We start from the raw sequence: 27,886 nt of genomic DNA, 5'->3' as shown, positions 1-27,886 counted from the left end.
CATCCCCCCAAACCAGCTAGCAAGAAGTAACCATGGCAGATGGCTAGACTGCTGTTATATCTGCTGGGGACTGATGCTGCTTTCGGATCTGGTAACTGCCTTTACAATTTCTTGCTTCCCTCCTGGCCAGTCTGTATATTGGAAAAAATAAACAGGTATTTAAAAACATTCAAAGTCTTCAGTAGTCTCTCCACACATGGAATCTAACCCTGTAAATCCTGGAAAAACACAGAGCGCAACATGGCTTTGATCCGTGTGATCCATAGCCAGCATGGTGTAGTGGTTAAAAGCGGTAGACTCGTAATCTGGTGAACCGGGTTCACTTCCCCTCTCCGCCACATGCAGCTGCTGGATGATCTTGGACTAGTCACACTTCTCTGAAGTCTCTCAGCCTCACTCACCTCACACTCACAGGGTGTTTGTTATGGGGAGGAAGGGAGATTGTGAGCCGCTTTGAGACTCCTTAAGGGGAGTGAAAGGCGGGATATCAAGTCCAAACTCTTCTTCTCTTCTTGCATAGAAGACTACCTTCCTTGAAATCTATGCACAAAGGCTGCAGAAGTCCACCCTTGATGTTTGCAGGTTGATGGCAGGGCTAGAGAAACATGCAACATCAGGGGCGACACCAGTAGCATGACTCCACTGCCCTTTCTATGGTTTGGTGCCATAGTATGAACTTGCAGTGAACCAGAAACAGGATCTTTTAATGCAGCCAGCATTATAACCTTGCTCTGTAATCAGGAGCTCTTATCTATGAGACTGTATAGGCTAAGGCTAAGCCATACAAACAGAAGAAACAATGACCAAGAAACTGACCTTGAATTGGGTGTTTATTTGATAATGTGCATAATTTTTAGCCACATGTCTGCTGTTCACATAAAACATTATGATATGTCCAGGCTTTAGTTCACACTAAACATAACTTGTGAGTACAAATCTTGATTTTACACTTTCTGATGTGTCAAATTTACACACTGGAATTGTTTGATTGCAAGCTAGTCCTATGTAATTCTCCATAAAAATGATGCCAATATAACATCTTTGGATCAAGATAAAAAACTTCCAAAAATGAGTATGTCAAATTGCCCGTCCCTCTTGCCTTCCTCACCAAAACCATCTTTCTTTCTGCTATCACCAGGTGTTTTGCTCCCTTGTACTGCTCCAAGAAACCTTTTGAGAATCAATATAGATATTTCATTTTAAAAAACAGTTAATACAATTTGTGAGTAGATAGCATTTTCTCTGATATATTTCAAAGAGAATGTTCAATATTGTAATTTTAATCTCTTCTGAAGAGGAAGGTTTAAGGTGTTCCTTGAGCTGCCAGTGTTTGTTTTTTACTGGATTTTTTTTATTAAAAAGGATAGATGCCTACAACGTGGTGGGGTAACATCCCGAAATTATTGCTGCTGGAGGAAAGAACAAGTAACATTCAACAAATTAGAATCCATAGTGGCAAAATCTATTAGGAATGTTACCTTTCGTATAAAAGAAATCCAAATAAAGCCATAGATGCTTCTTCAGGCTATTCAGCAGTTGCAGCAGTCTGCCTTACACAATGATTTATAGTATAAAATCAAGGACTTCCAGTTTGTCTTGTACTAGATTAACCAGAGAACATGTAAAGCAGGCATCCCCAAACTGCGGCCCTCCAGATGTTTTGGCCTACAACTCCCATGATCCCTAGCTAACAGGACCAGTGGTTGGGGAAGATGGGAATTGTAGTCCAAAACATCTGGAGGGCCGAAGTTTGGGGATGCCTGATGTAAAGTATATTACCTATAACCAGAGTACTTGAAGGTTTCTGAATAAATGAGTGTAAGAGTGGAGGAAATGCTTTCATGTTTTTATGCTGTCAGAGGAAATGTGACCTTCTGGCTGCTTCCCAGTTCCATCATCATAATAATAATAATAACAACTTTTATTTGTATCCCTCCCTCCCCAGCTGAAAGTGGGCTCAGGGCAGCTAACATCAAATATATAACATTGGTATAAAATCTAGCAATAATTAAATTACCTCCTGAAAACAAGTCAGGATCAAATTAAAATCTAATTAGATGGCTTTCCGCAGGATTAGGGTTGGGAACAGTAAATGCTCACCAGGCCCAACTGTTTACGCTGTTCTTATATGGGCCTGGGAGGCCTCTTTCATACTAGTTGCGTGTTCAGACCTTTTAACCTCCCCCTTAAATAAATTCAGACACGACTCAAATTTTAGTTTTGGTTTTGGCAGAATTTAGGCCACAACTTTATTGATTACAGCAAGTGAGTGGTTGCATAGGCTCTGGTTCGACTAGCTCCCTGCACCCTTGCAGGTAGCGCTGACCCAGGGCACCACCATAGGTGAGCCAAGGGTGAACACCTGGATAGGTGGAAAGCTGGGAACAGACTATGTTCACCACCCAGATGTCCCCTTGGACTCAGGCAAGGGCACAACCCCTTGCAGGGTTGACCAAACCATTGAGTCCCTGGATTCCTTTAACAGAATACCCTTCTATAGGGATGGCGAGAACGTTCCCCATCCCTATCACCTGAACCAGAGCCTATCCGCAACCTTACAAGTTGTGACAATTAGCTACGCAGCAGGCGAAACCCAAAGGCACCAGCCAACCGGCCAAGTGGGGGGAATTCCTGCCGTGCACCTGATCCAACGGCAGGCAACACATGACGGCATAGCAAGGTCAAGCACAAAAAAGCCCTAAAAGTAGGGAGAGGTGGGCGGGTGTTCCGATGCACTTGCCAAAAGAGGAAGCTCTGGGTCACATGAACCATGTAGGCTGCGACCCATTGGCCTGATTACACCCTGCATCAAGGGACCTACCAATTGGGTATTGTGGCTGTCAATCATACCCACCCACAACACAGAAGAAGAAGAAGAAGAAGAAGAAGAAGAAGAAGAAGAAGAAGAAGAAGAAGAAGAAGAAGAAGAAGAAGAAAGAAGAAGAAGAAGAAGAAGAAGAAGAAGAAGAAGAAGAAGAAGAAGAAGAAGAAGAGGAGGAGGAGGAGGAGGAGGAGGAGGAGGAGGAGGAGGAGGAGGAGGAGGAGGAGGAGGAGGAGGAGGAGGAGGAGGAGGAATAGTAGTAGTTTGGATTTGATATCCCGCTTTATCACTACCCGAAGGAGTCTCAAAGCGGCTAACAATCTCCTTTCCCTTCCTCCCCCACAACAGACACCCTGTGAGGTGGGTGAGGCTGAGAGTCTTCAGAGAAGTGTGACTAGCCCAAGGTCACCCAGCAGATGCATGTGGAGGAGCAGGGAATCGAACCCGGTTCCCCAGATTACGAGTCTACCACTCTTAACCACTACACCACACTGGTTTGGTTGCCAGGTCTCACTGCAAGAGGACCCAATTTCTTATACAAAAATAGAAGGGGAGTCAGGCTGAGCCCCGACCAAAGGCCTGGTGGGACAACTCCGTCTTGCAGGCCCTGCGGAAAGATGTCAGATCCCACAGGGCCCTTATCTCTTGTGGCAGAGTGTTCTACCAGGCCACGCAAGTCTAATCTCCCTGAAGCCCAGGATCTCCAAGATGTTACTATTTGCAGACCGTAAGGTCCTCTGGGGCATACCAGGAGAGGTGGTCCCGTAGGTACGAGGGTCCTAGGCCGTATAGGGGTTCAAAGGTTAAAACTAGCACAAGTGTATCTACTGAATGACTCTCATTCAGATGCTAGCATATATACACATAGAAAAACCCTAAAGCATGTTTTTCAAACCACATTTGGAACATTCCCAATCTGTGCAGCTGCCTTTTTATTCTTCGTTGTACAGCAGCTATTACATTCCCTGCGACCATTTCTATATTGAAAGTTTTCCTGGACGTATAAAAATAAATTCAAACGGGAATACCGTTATATAGGGAGTCCGTTGTTACATATTTTAAACAAGTATTTGTGCACGAGGGGAGAGGTAACAACAACAGGTAATCATACCTTAGAATGTATTATTTTGCCTGTACATGAGATTGATTATTCTGTTTTTAAAAAGAAAAACTCTTTTTTTTAGTTTGATTCTTTATTGCTTATTCTTCATGAATATAATACATATATACAGTATCATATAAAACATCCCATACTGTACCATACAAAATATATCTTAAACTTACATAGATTATACACAGCAGAACAAACATAATACTGAAAGTCATATTGCTCATTTCTAATAACAATTTTTAAAAAACAGACTGAAACTCCTCATAACAAACAAACAAACTTAAAACTAAACAAGAGGCATCCACTGAACAGTAACAGAGGTACATGGCATTTTCCATACAATATAGATCTACATTCCATAAAAGTGGATGTGTTTGCTGTATCTTAAGACCTTAAGAAACCACAGGCTAAAATTTAGCAAATCTTATTGTTGAAATTTCTTTTAAAGGGTAGGGACCACACAGAATGCTGAGCAGCTTGCCTTCTCTGCCCATGCCCTGCGACCCTAATTTTTTCCAGAGTCTCAGTGAGATCTTGCTTTGTCCCTTTGTCAGGCTGCCCAACTTCTATAATAGTCACGGGGCACTGGAGGTATTTTGCACAGGCATATGTCCGGGACAGTGACCTGTCACTAAAATTCAGGCCTTTTCTCTCTAGCCGCTGTGCTAAGGAAAATTATTCTCAAGGCAGTAGATGATGGTCTGTTTCAGACATTTTGTGGCAGGGCTGTATTTGAACTGGAATTTGAAAAATTGAGGACACATGCAAGGGCGTACCCACCACGGGGCAAGTTAGGGCAGCTGCCCTACTCTAGAAGCAGGGCTGGTGGGCAGAGGCGGAGCACAGCCCGGCGGAGCGCGAGTTCGCCATTCCCGCCGCGCCGTGCCGCACCCTCCCTCCAGCTCCCCGGCGCGCCCTCAGGCAAGGCCAAGCACGGCGGGGAACCAGGGAGCGCGGTGCGGTGGGCGGGAACGCCGAACTCACGCTCCGCTGGGCTGGGCTCCGCCTCCGCCCACCAGCCCTGCTTCTAGGGAGGGGCACAGCCCGGCGGAGCGCGAGTTCGCCGTTCCCGCCCACTTTGTGGCCCCTCCCCTTCCGTGCCTTGGCCCCTCCCCTTGCCCCCCCTAGTTTTGATCCTGGGTACGCCCATGGACACATGTTAGATTCATAGAATCATAGAATTGTTTGAAGGGACCCCAAGGGTTGTCTAGTCCAACCTCCTGAAATCCTGGAGTATTTTGCCCATTGTGGAGCTTGAACCCAAGGGCCTGAGGTTAAGAATTTCATACTCTACGGACTGAGCTAGCACCACTCCTGCGTGCCCATTGGAGTGGACAGTCTCTGTTCTGCACCAATTCTATCCCCTTTTGCTGCCAATGTAACCAGGACATCATATATCGTTTATTCATTGGATTTCTTACCCGCCCTTTACCAGGTCCCAGAGCAGGGTTCAGCAATAAAACATACCATCATAAAAACAACCATAAATCAAGTAAATGCAAAAGCAATTAAAACAGTTCCATATATAAAACAATTCTTTTTTTTTTTTAAAAAAAGCATATATAAAAACAATGCAAACATTTTCAAATAGTTCCAATATAGGTGCAGACTGGGAGAAATATCCCTGCTTAAAAGGCTTGTTGAAAGGATTTTCTCTAAAGAAGGAATACAGATGCACCAGGATTTCTTAGCACAGTCAACCATAAGTGCTAACAGACATTGGACAATCTCAGAAGAATAACCATTGTCAAGAACAGTCCATCCCAATTGGTTGGCCAAAAGGGAGGAACAGGATACTTGTCTATCTGCAAAGAATATGTTTGTCCATTGTTCTGGGATACATCAAGAAAATTCATGGAGGATAAGGCTGTCAGTATCTTCTAGCCATGATAGCTAATCTTTGCCTCCACAGTCAGAACATGTCTGAATACCAGTTTCTGGAAACTGCAGGAGGGGAAAGTTCTGGTGAGCATGGGTCTCCCTTGCGGGCTTCCCTTAGGCATCTGGTTGGCCATGTGAAAAGACAGTGCTGGATTAGATGAGCCACTGGCCTAATCTGGCAGGGCTCTTCTCATGTAATACGGTCGTATAATTTTTGTGCTAATTAAAAGGAAACTCTGACTTAGATATAGAGATCCCAGGAGTTTCATAGGACAGTCCTGATGACAGAATGGTGATGGGATTCCTCTGCAGCAGCTTGTCCATCCTGAAAGTATACTGGTGGTGCATTGGCCACACACTGAAACAGCATGGGGAGTGGAGTGTTCAGTTGTAGGGGGAAAGAAGGATTGATTAAAATGTCCACCACCACCCCTTTCTGTCCATGTGAGCCTCCACTGAATCAATTGGCCTTAAGGTGTCCTGCAACAGGAGTGCTGATCCAGATGAAGGACCTAGTTCCCTAGGCCCGGAGGGTGATGCCTTTCTAATCTGAGGAATACTTCAGAAAGCTGTATTTTGTGTGCTGATAACAAACAAAGAACCCAAGTATGCTTTTGTTTCTGCAAAAAGTTACTGCAGTGCCAAGAGACTTAAAACTGGATGTGGAATGAATAGATGTCCTAAATATATTAAAAGTGAAACATGAAGCTGAAGTGTTGCTGTCCAACAAATGCATTGCTAAGTCTGCTATAATTAGAATGTTCCTTAATTAGAGCGCTCACACAATAATATGCTCTTCTTCATTTTGAATTAAGCAGCTATATTCTCTACTAGGAATAAGGGAACCTGCCTTTTACTGATAATTTTTAATGCAGGCAGGAAATAAAGGCTTAATCATAATTCTTGGATAATATGTTCTTCTGTCGTATCATTCACAAACCTCATGTTTGCCACTTGGTGTTCAGTAGTTATATGTTTTCCATTGTAGCAGGCAAATGCTATTACGGTCAGACAGATTACTTGTCTTGCAGGGAAGGGAACCAGATTGAAAACAAGGGTTTATCTCAAGTTTTTCAGTGGATTTTTATTGGATTTTATTATGATTATTAATTTTTAGATTTCATTGCTATATGACTCTACCCTTTCCCTGAAATGCCTGGCATCGCTTCACTCATCATTATTGGTCCTGCATTTTTTGAGCACTTAGGGAACTTCCTTCATTCTTCCTGTTCCATTCCTATAGTCAGACCAGCTTGCTACTCCTTTTGGGGAACACTTGCCCCTTCACGCATCTAACATCTTGACAAATGCCAATGCCAGATCTCCTTCTCAATACTATGCCTCCTTTCCCACCACTTCTGCCGCTGACGTGATTGTTTTATTTGTGGCCTGTTCTTTCCTTTCTGTCCTTTAACATTAGATTCCTCCCTACCCCCGCCAGAGTATCAGGTGATACTAGCCCAAAATGTTACTACAAATAAAAGATCCTTCCTGTCTGCTGCAACAGCAATCATCAAATCCTTGCTGGATGCAGTTATAGCTTCCGTGACACGTGCCTGTCCAACCCCTCCTTAAACAGGAGAGCTCACTGATATGTTCCACTATTGAGCAATTCTCACCACTAGGAAATCTGCTTCCCTAGAATTGCTTTCCATTTGTTTTAGTCCTGCCTTCTGGAGCTACAAGAAAACAAGTCTCCTCCACCTTGCATGAAGCCCTTCAGATATTTGAAGAGCTTAATCTTCTCTTATGTAGGCTAAACATACACAGCTCTTTCAACCATTACCCATAGGACTTGGTATCCAAACCATTAGGACCATCCTCCTCTGGACACACTCTTCTTTGATGATGTGCTTTTTTTATTATGTGGCACCCAGAACAGAAGACAGTACTTCAGATGTGACTCAACTGGAGCAGAATAGAGTAGAACTATTGCTTTCTATGCTCTTTTTTAGTAGCTGCACCACACTGCTGCCTCATGTTCAGCCTGTAACAAAATAAGACACATAGACCCTTTGTATATGTACAGCTGTCAAGCCAAGTCTCCCCCAGCCTGATATTATGCCTATGATTTTACTTTTTTGTATGTATGGATTTTTTTTTTGTATGTTGAACATCTTTTGGTTGCAGGCCAGAGTTCCAGTTTATCAAGATTACTTTGAATGTTCCTTGACTCTGTCCTTTATGGTGTTATATGGTATTAGCTACCCTGTTTCTCATATTTTAAGACATACCCATTAAATAAGCCATAGCAGGATTTTTAAGCATTCAAGGAATATAAGCCATACCCTGAAAATAAGACATAGTGATAGGTGCAGCAGAAATGCCGGCCGCGGCAGGAGGAGGAGGAAAAAAATAAGACATCCCTTGAAAATAAGCCATAGTGTGTTTTTTTGAGGAAAAAATAAATATAAGACGTGTCTTATAATATGAGAAACACGGTATTAGGGGTGTGCACAGGCCCCAAAATTTGTCTTGTATCTCTGGATTAAAAAAAAATCAGTTATGTTTATGAAACACTGTGCTCTGTCTGGTTTGATCTTTGTTTCAGGTTCTGAGCTGCTCTGTATAAAACAATTTAACAGAGACTCTGACAATGGCTTTAACTTCTCCCCTTTGGGCCAAAGTGGATGAAATTTACAGTCACAGGAGCCCCTCTTCAATGGATCAAGGCTGCCAAATCACAGATAAATAAATCTATGAGCCTTTGTAGATGAAATAAAAGGAATTCACTTTCTTCCATAACCCATGGGGAGAGTGGGGGGTTGTCTCTTGCTCTTTCATATCTTAAAATAATTAAGAGATGGCTGAGGTGTGTATTTCCCCCCTTCCTGAGCTTGTTTGATGGGCCTGCAGAGTTCCAGGTTTTTGTTTTTAAGATTAAAAAGCTTAAATTAAGCTTTCAGCTTTTCCCCAAAAAATCAACAACACCAAAAACCTGCTGCTATCCTTTAACAAAATAAATAAACAAATCCAGAGCGCTTTATTCAACATTTTGAATAGTCATACTTCTTGCAAAGCCCATGGACCTAGTGAAACACAGAGATAGAGGAAGACATAGAACCATAAGGTGCACAGACTTACCGGGGGGGGGGGGGACACATTTCGTAGGGGACATGATCTGACTTGAGAGGTTTCTTTACATTTGTACTGATTATCACTTAATGTTGCAATCACGGTATGACGAACATGCATGGCGGTCATGAAGCCTCTAGGGAGATGTATGTGCATGTCTCATGCTCTACCTTTCCTAAGTGGTGATGTGGAGTTCAGGTTAGCCTTCACAGGATAACAGGATAATTTGGTTGACAGGGGACTTGAGACTTACAGTTCCTTTGTCAAGATCTTGCAAATCAGGACCTCTAGTATAAATGTACCCTAGTTGTTCAAGATGCCATACAGACAGTAAAGGTTTTGTGAGAAGAGGATCTTACCTAGCGTCCTGTATTTGTAACGTCAATGAAGTCATACTGCAGATTTGACTTGGATCTAGAGGTGTAGTTGTGTGAGTGGAAAATGTTGCTGCTTGTGCAAGATAAGGAATCCAATTTCCACTGATTCTCACTTCTTGCTTCAGGCTGCCTCCCACCAAATTTTCAGGTTGTTCCAGAGACCTCCTTCAGGAACAGCTTTACAAGGGGTGCAACATGTAGGGGAATTGGCAAAAAAGCAAGGTTCCCTCCCTGCACAGAAGTGCATATTGGGGTGCAAACCATTGTTTTGTTTATGTGTTTGCTTAAGACATCTGCTCTCGCAGCCAACATGGTGCTCTCCGATGTGGTGCCCATCAAAGTGGTTATCGCTGCTGTAAAGGCACCAATATGAAATGTACTTGTGTGTGCTGTACATGATCAGTAGTGAAGAAATTCAGCTTATTAAAAATTTAAAAAGAGTTGGATAATACTTCTGTATTCTAAGCCCTTTTACCTATTGTCTTTCAGCTGTAGGTCCAGATTTTTCAAAAAACTTCTTGAAAAGATTAACTTTTGTCAAAGTTGGTGGTGACGCTTCAATCGAGTGTAAACCCAAAGCTTCTCCGAGGCCTTCCTTTACTTGGAAGAAAGGAAAAGAGATCCTAAAAGAGAATGAGAGGTAATCTTTTTTTTGAAACAAATTCTACTGCTTGTGTTTTGTGACTTGCTAATGCTTTTATACCTCTCCCATGAATATTGGTTTGACAATGATAGTTGTGAAAAGCTCAGGTATTTGCTCTTAAGGGAGAAGGAAACCCTATTGATTCCCAAATTCACTGTGCATCACCTGCCTCTTCATATAGTTTAAAGAACAGTATTTTTGTTCTGTCTAGCTTCAAGAGAATAGCTATCAAAATACCATTTTAGAGAATCCTTCAGATCATTGTAATCTGTGAGAGTCCTGGCAAACAGAAATTATTTGAGGATCAACTAGGCAATTGCAGTGTTTAGTCTGTCATTTGCAGTGGCAGGGGAAGAGGGAGGAGGTCTGAGTTAGAGTAGTGACAGCCCTGCAGCATTGTCTAATATTTGCAGCCTGCTATGTTTGGGGGCGGGGGATTGAGGTGATACAGACGAATGTGTAGATGGTACCAATAGTGCAATTAAGGGCTAAAAGCAGGGGGAGGGAGCTAGGGAAATAATTCAGGCTTTCAGCTCTGGATGAAAAGAAAACTTGATTCCAGGTCCATCAGGAGATAGAAAGCTGTCCTGCCAATTTTGAAACAATGCAAGGACAGTCCTGGGAAACAAGTTTTTCAGAGTCCAGGTCAACCCAGGGCCTGGCACTGCTTGGTCACTGAAAATTGAATTGGAGTGTTGTAGGCAGCAATCCTTCTGATTGCAGTGTCCGACTCTTCGTGACCCCATGGACCATAGCAGGCCAGGCACTCCTGTCTTCCACTGCCTCCCGCAGTTTGGTCAAATTCATGTTTATAGCTTTGAGAACACTGTCCAACCATCTCGTCCTCTGTCGTCCCCTTCTCCTAGTGCCCTCAATCTTTCCCAACATCAGGGTCTTTTCCCAAGGATTCTTCTCTTCTCATGAGGTGGCCAAAGTATTGGAGCCTCAGCTTCATGATCTGTCCTTCCAGTGAGCACTCAGGGCTGATTTCCTTAAGAATGGATAGGTTTGATCTTCTTGCAGTCCATGGGACTCTCAAGAGTCTCCTCCATGAGAATAGGATTTGTTTATTTCATTAAATTTATACAGCGCTTGATTGCTAACCTCAAAGTGCTTTACAAAGGATACTGTACCAGATGGGTCTTTGGTCTGATCCAGCAGCACTCTTTTAAAAAAGTAATTCTTCTTTTAAAAAACAACCCCCCAAAAATAAAACAACACACATGCAGTTTTTGGAGAGTCTTACGGTAGGCAAAAGTCTTAGAGAGGTGGCTATTTTGTGGAAGATTTGTCAGTATCTTTTTTGAGATATATGCCGTAATGGGTGATATCTGGACTGAGTGTCTGGAGAAGTAATAGGGTGGATCTTATTAGGCTGCTGGGAATCTTCCTCTGGAGGCTGCCACTGACTACGAAGCAGAACCAAGTGTGATGTTAGATGCTTGCCCAGGAGGCAAAGCCTATCTTGAAAAGGGAGCTTTATTGCTTTAGCTTTCTTACTCTTCCAGTGAAGCAGAGCTACTGTACACTATACCCTTAATGAATAACCTGCCCTGAAGACGTCTCTTACTGGTGCTTGAAAGCTATACAATTGCATTATTAGGAATTTTGCCCTGGGGTACAATTACATTATTGCAGTCATTAAAGATACTTCATCTCCATAATAATGGAAATCCTCTCTTGGAGGCATAACTGCATCAAAGTAAAGCTTAGAAACCTCACTCCAGAAGGTAAATTATGTATTGCCGTGGAATAAGATTCAGATATATATGTTAGAAATTCAACCTCATAAATAAAGCTCCCCGGCAGTCACTGATTCAGGAGTTCTGGGGTTTCAGGAATACCCGGTGCCTAGTATTTACTTTCAAGAGCATATCCTCCCATATGATAACATTTCTCAAACTTATGCAAACCCCTTTCCCAGCAATGATTTAAGGAATTTGGAACAATCCATGATCCATAACCTACATACTTTCCTTCTAGCCCTGAACACCCAGTTTGCATATCTCCCATTGTTCTATTCACACGATATCTCCCAACGTTCTACACACACACACACACACACACACACACCCCTTAATTCTTTAGTCTCTTCCAAATTCTGTCAACTTCACATGACCTTTTAAAATTTGGTTCAAATTCAGTCTTGTCAGTATTGTTAGGGTTAGAAGCAATTGAGTTGCATCAGCAGAAGCTGGCTGAGGGACTTACACATAGAGTCATACCAAGACTTAAACAAATGCTTGGTTTAATGGAGAAAGTAAAAATAACAAAATTAAATTAGGCTTACACAAAACACCCACACAACCAAACCACCCACCAAGAGCACACTGGGAAATCGCCCAGCACAGAGGCAACACACAACACCCCTGATATACCCTGCATCATCAGCTTCACAGCAACACCTGTCAAGCTGCTCCACAGCTGCAGAGCCCCAGTCATTAAATCTTTCCTGACTCTTAAAGGTACAGTGAAACAATAATGACACTTTTACACAATCATTCAACAAGTATGTGATCAGTGTTGTCAGCAACATGGCTTACATATTTCACCTGTCTCGTATGTTTTTATAAATTATATGCATACACCCAAAATATATAATTGTGCTTAAAACACACACTCTCTCACTTTTGGAAATCTTCATGGTGGTGCTCTCCATAAGATGATGCCAAGAACACTCAGAAAACCTGTGTTGGTGGCCACTCCTCATCTTCCTCTAAACCAGGCACCCCCAAACTGTGGCCCTCCAGATGTTTTGGCCTGCAACTCCCATGATTCCTAGCTAACAGGACCAATGGTCGGGGAAGATGGGAATTGTAGTCCAAAACATCTGGAGGGCCAAAGTTTGGGGGTGCCTGCTCTAAATATACTTCCATTGTTGACTTTCCTTTATATTTTGCTTTTCTGCAAATTAAACCCACTTCTGTTCATCCTATTTTCAGTGGCTCTTATGAGGAATTCTTCCTCTTCTTTTTAATATCTTTAAAAAAAAATATGGAAATTGTTGCTAAGCCTGCCCTCTTAGAGGATCCATCTATATAACCGCCAGGAAAGGAAGCTGGATGACAGGTAGCAATTGCCCTTTTAACTTTCAGAAGATTTCTCAGAAGATAAAGAGATTTAAAGCTATCTCTTTAGGACAAGTAGTCTGCACTTTGATTTATACACTGACTGCCTTTGTAAAGGGCTTATCTTCTAATGGGGTGCCTGAGGAATTTGATCTTTGTGAATTTTGATGCACACCTTCCAGACTAATGTGCAAATTGCACTGCCTTATGCACTTCCCAAATGTCCCAATGCAGCTGGTGGCGCAAAATGCATTTCAAAATGCAAAATTCAAATTTTTGAGAGAAATTACATTAGAAAATATGAATTTAAATGCAGATATTCATGCAGATGAACAACAAAAAACAACAAATATTAATGTACACATGTGACAGAACAGGCTTATGGATAAACATATGTGAACAGGACACAGATTGCAAAGACACCAAATTGCCCACCCTTGTGTTCAATCAATATGACTTCCGTGTGGCAAATATAAACCAGTAAATCAATTATCATGCCAGATGTAGTCTTATTTTCATATCAATCTGGTTTAGTGAATATTTGGCGCATACAAGGCACTGCAAAAACCGTTGCTAAAGCGGGCTTAGTTTCAGATAAATTGTCTTTGGATAAATGCAGACAAGTGAAAAGATTGTCTTCATTTACAGAAAGCCCATGCTAAGTCTTGCCTCAACATTAGTCTTGTTACCTCATAATAGTTTCTGTTCAGACCTACAGTGTCCTGTCAGGTATCTCATTTGCCATCAGAAACATTTGCTTCCTCTTCTGTAGGCCAATTTGTTTTCTTGAAACGACAACTGTTCATAATACCCACTCAAAAGAATCTTTTTTCCTAGTGTTCCCAGTGTCTCCTGCCAGATGTATTAATGGGGGTAAAAAAAAAGGTCTGAAAAATGTCTTTCCCATTGTTATTGTTCATATTCAGTTCTTACCCTACTAGCACTTGCTCTCTTTTGTATCCCTGCTCAGTGTGCATATTGTCTGAGTTTGTTAAGGCCCTAAATGACCCCCTATATTTGCAGCAAAGATTATAAAGGTATACTATTACTCAGCTGAACTCGTATAATAGCAACACCTGCAACAATACAAAGACTCTATATAAGAAGGCCTATGTCGTACCTTTGCGGTATGATTTGACCTAGATATGCTAGATGCTCTCAGTAGCTTCATGAGAATTCACTCGCCGCTCCCATTATACCATAGTGCTGACATGCTTCATGGTCTGTAAGTGCTGTTTTCTTGCATAGACCTGGACTGTTTTGAAACGAGACAAGTTACAAATGAAAACCACCCTGAAGGCAACCATTCAGGGCTGATGCCTCCTTTTATTCTCCTTCCATCTGTTTAGTTATTACAAGGCAATAGTGCAAGTTGCTGATTTTGCCTCTTTAGAGACAGAGAGGATTGAAAGAAGGACCTGCTATGAACACCTGCTATTTGAACTTCCAGTGCCAAATCATCTGCACCGTAGAATAGCTCCCTTGGTCTGAATGTGTGGCTTACAGATCTAAGTTCACATGGCAACAATATCAAAATCAGTTTATCATGTAGTACACTTTCTCCTCCCCAACAAATAATGGGAGTTTGGGGTAACCAGGACTATCATGATAACTATGCACATTATTTGTAAACATGACCATTTGAAGCTCCCTGAAAGGGCTAATCCATTAGGCTACCTAATGCAACGTCCCCCAACCTGCAGCCCTCCAGATGTTTCAGATTAATTGTTTTGTAAAAGAGGACATTGATCAGGAAAAAATACATTATTTCTTCAGTTTAATCTATGCTAATGGAATTATACTGGCAGATGTTTCAAATGTAAAGTTTTGGAAGAGAGAAAAGTTCCCTAAAAGGATCGTTGTCCTATATGAATTCTCTTTTTTAAAAAATGTAAGCCTTAGAACAGGGGTCCCCAGACTATGGCCCGGGGGCCACATATGGCTCCCGAGGCTCTTTTATGCGCCCCCCGGGGACCCCGCCGCCCGCTGCCACCACCCGCTCTTACCGGTGCGGCTGCTGACTTCCATCCCGGAAAAGCAACAGAAATAGCTTGTGCGCACGCGCAAGCGTCATTTCCGGTGTACTTCCGGGTCAGAGGAGGCTTCTGCACATGTGCACAAGCTATTTCCAGTGCTTTCCAGGTCGGGAGTGTGCCAGAAATAGTGTTTGTGCATGCGCATGGGCGCGCACAGCCGCATGCTCCCATGCCCCCGCGTGCGCTCCCCCACCCTCCGGCCCACCACGCATTCGGCGCAGTGGGCATCCGGCCCAAAGCCGGGTAAGTTTGGGGACCCCTGACTTAGAATCATAGTATTGTAGAGTTGGAATGGACCTGAGGTTCATCTACTGTAGTATAATCCCCTGCAATGCAGGAATATGCACATAGCCTATATGATGAGCCACCACATTGGCGTTATCAGCACTATGCTCTAAATAACAGAACTAACTGGCATTTATTTGATAGTGCTATTTCTTTCAGGCAAAGAAACGGTCAAATAATGAATAACATGATTTTCATCATTACATCCTGCCTTGATAAAGTGACTAACGGCACCATGTAAATAGCTGTCTGAAGTTTGAAGTCGCCTTGCACCATTTGAAATTGTTCTTGGGTGAAAAATTTATGAAATGGTGCACTTTACTTTGTATTTAAATGTGAAATAACTTGAGTGCCACCTATTTCGACTATTTTAGACCAGGAACTACTTAAAATGTTCATAATTACTGTTCTGGTTCGCCAGAAGTGGCTTAGTCATGCTGGCCACATGACCTGGAAAAGGTGTCTGTGGACAAACGTCAGCTCCTTCGGCCAGTAAAGCGAGATGAGCGCCGCAACCCCAGAATCGTTCGCAAGTGGACTTAACTGTTAAGGGTCCTTTATCTTTTTTTAACGCCCACTGAATAGACTTTGATTTATTTCTGAGGAAAAAGTCCACTCAGGAACTGGAAATATGAAAATAAAATGATGACCTGAGATCCAGGAGGAATCTTTCACAGCTATATGGCTACTCTGGTGCTTCATTCAGCACTAGCATAGATTTGAAGACTGAGGAGCAGTGACAGTCAGGTAAATATAGTTGTTGCCACAGTGCTAGATAAACAATATGGATGTTGCCAGGAAGCAAATTCTGATACAGTGGTACCTCGGGTTACAAACGCTTCAGGTTACAAACTCCGCTAACCTGGAAGTAGTTGCTCCGGGTTGCAAACTTTGCCCCAGGATGAGAATGGAAATCGCGCGCCAGCGGCGTGGCGGCAGCAGAAGGCCCCATTACTGAAAGCTAGCTAAAGTGGTACCTCAGGTTAAGAACCATTTCAGGTTAAGAACGGACCTCCAGAACAAATTAAGTTCATAATCCGAGGTACCACTGTATTGCATAGTCACTGTATTTTCTTAGCTATGTTCCGTATGAATATTACTGTACTGTATTAATATTTGCCAGGCAGTAGAATATCTGTGGTTCACATGCACATGTAAAACAGGATGTGAATAACACAAAAGTTTACATGAACAAGTCTTACAAATATAAAGGAAGAGAGGATGTAAATCATAGGTATTTTGTGGAGATGTAGTTGTGAATTATTTTTTCTGAGCTCTCTTCTTCATTAGAACAAGAAGACAATCAATTTACATTCAAGGCTTAGCTCTGAGAAGTTCACGTAATGAGTTTTAAATGCTAGGCAATAATTATATGCCTTAAGGAAAAGTGTGTTAGGGAGGTGGAATGGTGGAAGAGACATTTCTAAAGACCTTTTCTAATTCTGCTCTTATGTTTTGGATGAACTTTTCATATGTATATGTTTTCCAGAGATTTAAAATGTCTCTCTAGATATTTAAGATCTGTGTAAATATCAATTACTAGTGAAGTGGGTAATTTGTTGTTTTACAATGAGCAGTTTTAGTTGAAACTAAGGAGGGGGGAAATCTTATTTTCTCAAAAGATTGTGCCTTTGGGCTTCTATTCAAATAGCATCAGCTAGAACAAATAAGCTGAGAGTGCATTTACTGCTTGTATTCTAATCTCACAAAATGGGCCTAAATGGGTTTCTGTTAGCACTTTATTCACGCAGAAAAATCTGTATTATATTTTTCTCATTCTAAAAAATAAAATCTTTTTAGTTGAGCTTCTCAGAGGTTTTAGTTGTGATGAGTGTATGTTCTTCTGATTACCTGCTGAAAGTACTTGCTTTCCAATGGCAAAGTTGTTAACACCCGTACAAAACTAGAATGTTGTTGCTTATGTGGCATTGTGTGTTTGTAGCCTTTCTTTATAACTCCAAAGAATGCAGTTGGCTTTTTTGTGCCTCCAGTTACAATTATCCCTGCATAGAAACAGGCATAATAATATCTAAATTCCCTAAGGTGTGACTCAGTCATTTATGGAATATTAATTGCACATCTGTAGAAATTGTTTTATTATTTTACATTTCTAGAGTGCTTCTATTTCTTTTTTTAAAAAATAACTCGTACTTTTTGTAGTTTGCTTTTATCTTGTTGCACGCCACTTTGACATTTTCAGGCAGTGATGTGGCTTTTAAAATAAATAATCTCAATAGACTCCAGACAGAGATAATTCTGAGATGATCATATGAAATACACTTTCCCTTTGCGTGTGGCTGGCTGCAGGAATGAGCTTTTGGGTGAAAAGAAATAGATATTGGATACTGGGAGATAAATAAATAATGGCCACTTACCCAGTTCCTGGGTGAGAGGCAGTTGTGGCTTGTCATGGCAGGGCCTTGGCTCCAGAGATCAAAATGTCTCTCCATCCTTCAGGCAGCTGTTGGGGATTTCCCCTGGCTGGCCACAAAGGAGGGTGGGATACTCCACCGTCCCCTAGTTTTGCATGGGCCAGATGATCCGGCTATATAGGCCTTCTGCGCCTGAGTTTGGAATCACAGTCGGCCAAAGAACAAAGCAGATGCTAATTTTCCAGAACCTCAAGCGAAGAGGAGTGTCAAGGGACAACCAGGAAATAAAGAAATAGTGCTTAACTCAAAAGTAGGCTACTAAAATGTTATTTTTATGTGCCTCACTTTATGACAGATGTGCTTCTCTGTACATTTTTGAAGTGGAAGTGGTTTGAGAAGGGCGACAACTAAAATCTATGCAGAAGTGCAGTGCAACTTGGGGTAGAGCCATAGCTCCATGATAGAGCAATCTGCTTTCTATGCAGAAGGTCCCAGGTTCTCGATTCTCAGGGGAGAGAACTCCCCTGCAGAGAGTTGGATGGGCCAATGTTCTGACTCACTGTACGTCAGCTTCTTATTTTCTTGTGTTCCTATGCATGATCATGCCAGGATATTTTACAGCTTTGCTCCATTTCCCCCTATTTGACCTTCCAGACACAATTCAAAGTGTCAGCCATGACCTTTAAAGTCCTAAATGGCTTTGCTTAAGGATTCTCTCCCTTCGCAGTCATTAAGATTAACAACAACAACAAAAAGTTAATCCTCCTGTTGCCAAGTAAATGTGTCTCGCACAGGACTTTGTCCAAGTTGTAGCTCTATAGATATTGGTTTAGTCTCCAGAGTTCATGCCAATTCTTGCTGGCAAAGAGTAAAACAATACCTTTAAGCCCCCAGTGTACACAGAGACTTCTAATCTCTGCAGTGTTGAAGTTTATAGCCAGAAACACTGCTGAGGTTTATGACACTGATAGGTGGAGGTGTCATGCTAGGTGTTTCCAGGGGTCTTGTTTGCAAAGCTCTGCTCTCTGTTTCAGGCCATTAGTAGCACTATGTCTCAAAATTACTGTTTTTCTGTCTCAGTTTCTGGAGAAAAGTGAAGGAAGAACAGCATAGATAAATCCTGTAGGGATAATGGCAACAATATCTACTTTGTAAGGCCTTGGCCTTATGGACTTGTTGGACAAAGTTTGGACATGACAACAGTGGTCAGTGAAAGGGCACTTAAAGAGTTGGTTTCCGCAAAATGAGTTTGTTTTCATTTGTACCTTGAATTGCCTGAACAAAGACAACAGGGCTGCTATATGTTTCCCCACCCCTTAACAGTATCCACTTATTTTCCTTTGGGGTTCCCAGTGTCATTTGACCTGTTTTTTTTTTTTTTTTACCTTTGTTATCAGTAGCCTGTGAAAACAATATATCTGCAGTTAGTTGTTCCTCCTACGTAACCTAGAGATATTTTTATACAGGTTTGACCTCAATAATCTTGTAACTACAGGGAGATCATTAATAACTATAAATACTTCCCCTTAGCCCTTTCAAGATGATGTTCCACCAGTTTCACGCTTGCCTTGAAGATGTGAAATTGTACTTTAGAGGGAAAGTTCAAATGAAGATCAAGCATAGCATTCCTGTGTACACAAATGTTAATAAACACTATTATGGAGCATATTCACTTGGACAACTCTTAATGCAAAAGAAGTAGCTGAAAGAAGTACACTTTCAGTAGAACAAATGGTGTGTTTTCTTTTCTGGTACTTCGTAGCATTTGTAACCTGCCCCAAACCTAGTGTGTGCCTATCTCAGACTTGGTTATAAGGTCCCTGGTGAGAATATTGGAAATAGGTTGAAGGCAGCAATTTGCTTCTTCGAATGAAGTACATTTAACATTCTGTATGAGATTAATATTAAGAATTAGCTATGAACTAGTGAGACGAAAAAATCTAATTGCCCATTTTTCAAATGCAATAGGCTAAATGCAGCTCAGTGTGATTGCCAATTATAAAGACCTCCTGAAGTTTCATTTGATTTTAACTTTGTTCTTCTCCTGTGGATGTGGTGCATTCCCAGAGCCAGCTTCCTTCCAATCACACAGGATTCCATCCACCTCTGAGTTTTCTAAGCAATTTACATCTTACAAAATTGAATCGCTCTTCCGAGCGATTGTGACTCACAGTTCCTAATTATACAAGGTCACTTCTTCCCTTTAGATTGTCATTTATGATCATTCCTTGTGAAAGTGGATCCCCCTGTAATAATTATATTTTTGTATCCTATATCAAAATTAATCCCATCCCTTTCTGAAATGGATGAAAAGTGTGTGTGTGTGTGTGTGTGTGTGTGTGTGTGTGTGTGTGTGTGTTTGGAGGGAGGGGGTGTTCAGCAGAGGAAGGACTTAGTTCCAAAGTGAAGGCATAGCAAAATGTATGTGCTTCCTGATCGCTAGATATCACCATGGAAGGTGTTCTTTGTTTGCTTGCAGACATGGGAGCCATGTTTCAGTTTTGCACATAATAAACCTATTCATTTCAATCCAGGACACTTGAAAATGAAGTAGAAGCTGCACATACATTTGTGATCTACAGTGCTCTTCTGACATAACTGGTAATATGATGTCAGTTCCAAAGTGAGGATCACTTCCTAAGTGGGTAAGGTAGAACTGTGGCTAGAATTTGGGCTGCAGTCCCATCTGTACCAACATACCAAGGAATAAGCCCATTATCTCAATAGAACTCCTACATAAATGTGTTGCTAGTCTGGAACTGCTTTATCTAACAGGCAAGCACACCTGTTGCAGTTGATAGCCCAGACCAGGCACCCCCAAACTTCGGCCCTTCAGATGTTTTGGACTACAATCCCCATCATCCCTGACCACTGGTCCTATTAGCTAGGGATCATGGGAGTTGTAGGCCAAAACATCTGGAGGGCCGCAGTTTGGGGATGCCTGGCCCAGACACATCACCATTTGCCCTGATGGGACTCACTTTCCTATATGGACCCTTGATGCAGGGGATTTCCATAAGAAGGAAGATTCCTGACTGGAAAGCCATGGCTGCCTCTCTTGGAGTCGATATGAATAATCTACATAATCACTTCTTAAACTTTGTATTGTGTATCATTGTATAGTGTTGCTTTCTGAGGGGTGGGTGAGTGGTTGGCTAGTACATTTTCTTGCATTGCAGTTACCACATGAGATTCTGCTTGAAGTTTAAAATCTTTCTGCACTAAGGTGCATTCATAAAGGTAAAGGGACCCCTGACCATTAGGTCCAGTCGTGACCGACTCTGGGGTTGCGCGCTCATCTCGCATTATTGGCCGAGGGAGCCAGCGTATAGCTTCCAGGTCATGTGGCCAGCATGACAAAGCTGCTTCTGACAAACCAGAGCAGCACATGGAAACACCGTTTACCTTCCCGCTGTAGCGGTTCCTATTTATCTACTTGCATTTTGACGTGCTTTCGAACTGCTAGGTTGGAAGGAGCTGGGACCAAGCAACGGGAGCTCACCCCGTCACAGGGATTCGAACCGCCGACCTTCTGATCAGCAAGCCCTAGGCTCAGTGGTTTAACCACAGCGCTACCTGGTGCATTCATAGAGTGAAGTAAAGGGGGAGCTATGCTTAAGGAGCAGCTGGAGCAGAATGCAGACAAGAGTTCAGTTTAAGTTCTGCATGTTCTGAAAATATTTCTGCTGTGTTTTTTTAATTATCTGTCATTTCTATGGATTTTAGAATCAGTTGTGTGTAAATCAGTATAGTGCAGCTGGTTCCATGACAGACCTATATACTTCCTCAGAGACCCAATTACTTTAAAGGGGGAAACAGTTAGATGGGATAAACTTAGGACAGGCATCGGCAAACTCGGCTCTCCAGATGTTTTGGGACTACAACTCCCACCATCCCTAGCTAACAGGACCAGTGGTCAGGAATGATGGGAGTTGTAGTCCCAAAACATCTGGAAAGCCGAGTTTGCCTATGCCTGACTTAGGACACGCATGCCCTGTAATACTTTCAGATGCCAAGATGTTGCATGTGGGGTAGTATTCAATTTAATATTGTTGTTGTTTAGTTGTATCCGACTCTTCGTGACCCCATGCACCAGAGCACGCCAGGCACTCACTCCTGTCTTCCACTGCTTCCTGCAGTTTGGTCAGACTCATGTTGGTGGCTTCGGGAACACTGTCCAGCCATCTTGTCCCCTGTCGTCCCCTTCTCCTTGTGCCCTCCATCTTTCCCAACATCAGGGTCTTTTCCAGGGAGTCTTCTCTTCTCATGAGGTGGCCAAAGTATTTAACATTACTCAGATGCATTAATTTCAATGGGTATACTCTGATTAAAACTAAGGTGAATACCATCCACTATTTCCCCTGATAATTGATGACATTGTGTAGTATCATCATCATTATGTAATACTGATAGATACCACATTTGGATTCAGCCTATATTGATTTCATGTGCTGGGCACTATGTACCTAATCTCATTCCAGTTTTGAAAGCACGAGTAAAATTCTTGTGCACAGGTAATATTTAAAGTGAACAAAAGGCTTAGATTTATTACTCCCTAAATCACTGGTAATTTATTTATAATAATTAGAATTGCATCTTTCATTCTCCACTTCCCTTAAATATTTGTCATTATAAAGCATTTACATTCATTCAAGATTAATCTCTTGAGCAAAAAAGTTTCATCAGCTCCTGCAGACGTATTAGTCATTAGAGCATATTACCTGGTTGATTTCACAGCTGTCTCCAGATTGTTTGCCAGTCACTGAATCAGCTTCTGTAGTAGGAAAAAAATAACTGTCCATTATCTGTTGAGATTACACGAAATGATCTGTTAAACATTGGCATGTCCCCATATTATGCTTATGTGTCTTTTTAAAGAAACAGCAAATGGTATCAATGGTAAACAGCTGTAAGGACCATTATATCGGCAACCTGTGTTTTCTCGCAGAATACAGATTGTTTATTGGTAGATACTCAGTGCACCCCCTTTTCAACATCTTGTTATATAAGCCGTTGCCAAAAAGCTTATAGATTGCAATTCTTTAACTTTTTGCTTTAAGATATCTTGCTACCCATGAAAGAAAACATTAAGAAGCTTTCCTGGGATTTTTTTTTTAATGCTTAGCTAAGCATGAAATATTTCTGACTTGTACGCTTAATCAACAATCAGAATCTGTAAGATCTGCTTGCAGCTAGCAAATTGATGTATTCATAATATCAAGTAGGTAGCAGCATAATTTATTATGTTGCTGATATTTAGCTTCAGCACAATAATGTTTCCATCTGGAGATGTAGGCCGCAGGTGTCCTTCCAGATGTTGTTGGATATACAAATAATACCAATAAAAATAGGCCACCATCAGTTCACATTGCAGATATAGGGACCATCAGTACACAAATCTTAAATTAAACATATAAGTTAATATAAGTCCTCCAGACGTCCAAATGGGTATCCACACACAATTGATGCCTGTATGGAACATGTTTGAATGTAGCTACGGTCCCCAGACCATTGTATAATAGACGGTGTGTATTTATAAGGGACTTATACTTTAAGCTATATACCAATTTCTAGGTTTCTCTCCCTGCAAAAAAAAAAAAGAGGCATCTGATTCTCCTTCCAGCAGGAACCTGAATTGTTTCCCTGTTCATAAGGGAGAGATACCAGTAGAGGGAATAAAAATGAGAATGCCCTGTTCAGATCCAGCTTTCTTCTAGCCTCTCACTCTTGTCTGGAGTTTGCTAGTTGCATTGAATTTCCTCCACCATTACCTATGAGAAAGTACCATTCTCAGGGGAGGGAGGAGAATGAATTGGATGAGCTCTCCCTCCCCACTTTCCCTCTGCAAAGTAGAATGGGCAATTTCACTGAAGAAAACCGTTTGTGTGAGTTAAATGTGATGTATCTGCTTCTAAGCCACCCCAAAGTTCTATAAATTCTATATCTCTCTCCATCACCCTTGGGTCTGAGTCACCAGGATGCTGTCATTAGATGTTAGGAACATCTATCCAAGTACATGTGTTCCGAATTCAGGTGACAGAAATCAGACTATTTCTAATCTGGTTGAAGGCTAATTTACAAGATTGCAGGCTTACACGATATAGCTCTGATGTTGGCAGAAGAATACCCATTAGCTTTTATCAGTCCAGGTGACAACAGATGTTGCGCTTACTAACATATGCAGTGCTATCACGCAGAGCTAATTTTTATAAGGGATGCTTACTTTTATAACTTACAAAGGAAGTAGGATTTACAAATTATTTCAGCACTAATTTGCACATTTATAGCAAAACTATTTTTTTTGCACTATTATAAATATGGTGTTTGAATGGTGCTTCAATTTATTTGTTAAAATAAATTTACCTAATTTATTTATTTAGACAAATTCTTAACCTCCCCTTCACCGTACAAAACCAAGGTGGGTTGCAACGACATAATATACTGTACAGTTATAAAAAGCGGATGAAACTGTCAGTTATAAAATAGGGTAAAACTGTTGCAGACAGAACAGAACAATTCAAAGCCAGAAAAACACCCACAAAATTCTCAAAGTGTAAAGAGGAGAGTCTTCAGCTTATGGAGAAAGCTATAGGATGGAGATGCTAGACTGTGGAACGGGTGCTGCTTGCTTTTTGATATAATAGGTCTTCAAGGTGGATTGCAAACCTTGTATCCAAAAACAATAATAAATTAAGGGTTGCCTTAATCAACTATTTGAAAACTAGAAGTGAAAGTGGAGCAAGCTTCTGATAGGAGAGAGCTGCACAGTTTTGGCTGCTTTCAAAATGGTTCTGTTCTAGGTTATCTGATGGCTGTGGAACCCATAGTAGAAGCTCTAAGATCTTTAAATCAATGCTAGGGATATGTTGTTGGAGTACAAGTAAGTACATTGTTGCATGCACAAAATGAGATCTGATCGCACAGATCTTTGTTCCACCTGCATGCCACTGCACCCCCTAAACCTGCTCCAAAGTGTTGGGAGAACCTCCATATCAGGTTTAGGGGTGCACAGGGAGCACACAAGTGGGAAGGAGAGGGGGGGAATTCTCACTGTGTGAGCAGACCTCATTCCATGCAAGCATACCCCACTTATCGCTACATCAAATTCTACCCTATACCTCCCATCATTTCTGACCTTTGATCATCTGGAGGGCCACAGATAGCCCACTCCTGTCTTAAATTATAGATACTCATATATGCATAAAGGCAATTCTTAAGATACCCTAGGCCCAGATGGTTTTGTCGGAACCATGGGATGGAAAGTCAGCTGGAGAGGCCCCAGCTGGAGCGTCTCCCTTCCAGCCTTGCCGCTGCGGAGTTCCATCAGTCATCCTCCTCGGACATGCATCTGCAACTCATTCTGCTGTACATGAGCACACGTTACTCAGCAGAGTGAACACACAACAGATCTGGCTCGAGGCGTGGATAGTAGGCTACGTTTATTGTACATAAATCAGGACAAAGAAAACATGGCTTCTCTCCTTGTCGTTCTTCTCGGAGAGAGAGAACACTAAAGCAATACAGAGTGGATGTACCACTCACGAATCTCCAACAATATGTGCTGGAATGTAAACAGACATGTGACATGTAACAATCCCACACATCTGCAGCGCATGAGGAATGGAATTCCCAACAGGATTAGGACTTTAAAGAACAAACCAGATTCAGGCCCAGAAGCCAATGAAGTTTTTTTTCAAAACTGACATACGGTATGTTCCCTGTGAACACATTATGAACCAGTTGTAGCTTCTGATAACTTTCTAAAGGAGTGCCACATAGAGTTGTGTCTTGTGCAACCACAGTATTTGAGCAACAGGAGATTCCAATTATGCCTGTACTTACTGAGGGTTCAATTTCCTTGGAACAAAAATCAAAGTAGACCAGCAGCAAAGCATATGCCCGCACTGCCCGGGGCAGATGCACGGAGTGCACACCCAAGGGGTTGGGGGGGGGCCTTGCCCTGCTGGTCTACCACAGTCCAGAGTAGGAGAGGGGTGGGGAAGCTGCTCCCCACTCTCCTTGACTGGGTGAAACCTGATCTGGCGCCAGATCCGCTGCAGCCAGGCGCGCCTCGCCGCAGCCAAAGAGAGCTGCTCTCTGCCACCAGGTCAGATATGATCCAGTGGTGGAGCTGCTGTGGCCGGGCTTGAGGTGCACTGCGGCAAAGAAGGTTGGGCGGCGGTGCCGCTGCCCATTCTCCTGCTTTTCTCAGGACTGACCCAGGGGTGGAGCTGCGACCAGGCACGAGTGCCCAGCTAAGGCTCAGCTTCTTCTCGCTTGGGACCAAGCTCCGATGAAGGAGCCTGTTTGTACCCCCCTCACAAAATTGCCTCTGGGGCCACAGTCCCCATGGACCCCCTCCATGCTATGCCTCTGATGGAGACTGCTGTGTATGTATTTATACATATACATACAACTTCAGCTCACAGTATTAACGTCTCAACAGATCTTGCTTTCCCATTGAGTTTCCAGGGAAGCCCCAACCTCACAGCCTTGGGTCTAGCAGAGAGCAGACATGTCTCTGTGTATCCAACTTCTAGCATCAGTTAGCTCATACACACAACTCTGCTATACCTCGCCCTACACCTTGGCTGTTCCATTCTAGGATGGTGCGGCATCCAGCCAGGTGAGATGAGAAATGGCCAACCCATTTGTCTCTATGGCAATGGGAGCTCCCTCTTTTAAGATGTGTATGACAGGTATTTAACTGAGTTGCTAAGGGCCATTAACAGGTTTGACTGGTTCAGCAAACTTCCTCCTATAGATTCTAGCCCCCCATACACAAGTTTGGCAGGGAATGACAGGTATCATTCAAACTGACCACCACCCAAACCCATAACCATATGTTAAAGTAATCTAGTCTGAATGTCATCAAAGAATGCATAACTGTGGCTAGACCCTTCCTTGTCTACAAGAAAAGACTAGCTGTCCCTTAGGTGGATTTGTGTTCTTCACAAAAAACCTTATTATATACTTAAGGTTTTTTCTTTTTAACTGCACACTCGCAGTAAACAGGTCAAAGTAAAATTTTCGAAAGTGAACTATAGGTCAAAGACAATAAAGAATAGATCAAAGTCAATTTAAGTTTAAAAGCATGGCGTGAAAGTAGTCTTTATAGATCTATGGAAGTTTATGGGTGAAGTGAATTACTGACCCAACTTTAAGATTGCTTCATGAAATCATTTGTGTAGATGCTTATGGGTGATAAATCCTAACGCCAAGTCACCTTACCATTTACGTTACCGACTGACCAATCTCTACAGATGCTTTGTGTATTCCATTTTGCAAATGGCAAAACAGAAAGTGATGAACCATCAACAAATGCTTTCATGCATTACATTTTTCAAAGACAAAAACAGCTCCTTTGCTCAGCAGTCTAAAGGAAGTGTTTTTGAAGTGTTTATGCTTTTAAAATTGAAACCAATCATAATTATATGAAGTCAGATTCAGCAACACAGATCTCTAGAACTGAGGTGCCTGGCAGTTTTTGAAGGCCTAGACATAAAAAGCTTTACTTTTAATAAAGGAGAGTTTCCATTTATCTCTAAACTCAGATGCGTTCTTCATCTCTGTGGGTCTGTTCACAGCAAAGATCAACAGCTGCTGTATGTTGCAGATAATGTAATACATGGAAGATAAGATGACCTATCTCTATAGGGACGTAGCAATGCCTTTTATCACCTTTATTTTTTCCCAGTGTAAAATTACCTCCTGCTCTCCTTTATTGCTGATAAAAACTTACAGTATGACTAAAAATCATCCCAGTTGTAGCTCATTTGTGATAGCCCAAGTAGTATTAGCGGATTTACATCATTAGTTTATATCGAGTATTGTCAAAATACACAGATATTAGCAGACAATATTCAATAGTATATTAATGACTAATATAAGTGAACATTAACACATTTTGACTATGGAGCCTGGATAAGCTTTATTATATTTAATTCAAAAGAAAAAGGGTTTCTGATGGCTTCTTTGCATATTACAATAATACAATGACAACCAAATGCCCAATCAATTAAGGCATTTGCTTTCTTCCATATCATCTAAGGTTGGAAATCATTCTACCAACAAGTTACTTAACTAAAAAGCCAGGCTGCTGATTTAGGCTGCCATCCTATACAATGGTACCTCCGGTTACAAACTTAATTTATTCCGGAGGTCCGTTCTTAACCCAAAACCATTCTTAACTTGATGCGCACTTTCGCTAATGGAGC

At 41.9% G+C, this 27,886-nt stretch overlaps 1 protein-coding gene across 1 annotated transcript in view; it reads left to right on the top strand.

Moving 5' to 3' along the window:
- LOC118080810 (contactin-4) overlaps window positions 1-27,886 on the top strand; it is a 514,415-nt gene that overhangs the window by 421,197 nt on the left and 65,332 nt on the right. Inside the window, exon 13 of the mRNA XM_035106605.3 lies at window positions 9,755-9,905. Coding sequence (XP_034962496.2) covers window positions 9,755-9,905 — 151 coding nt within the window. The remainder of the gene's footprint in view (window positions 1-9,754; window positions 9,906-27,886) is intronic.

The sequence above is a fragment of the Zootoca vivipara genome, chromosome 2, assembly GCF_965207765.1.
Source record: "Zootoca vivipara chromosome 2, rZooViv2.hap1.1, whole genome shotgun sequence".
Taxonomy (NCBI): Eukaryota; Metazoa; Chordata; class Lepidosauria; order Squamata; family Lacertidae; genus Zootoca; species Zootoca vivipara.
This window is presented reverse-complemented; position numbering and strand designations above follow the sequence as displayed.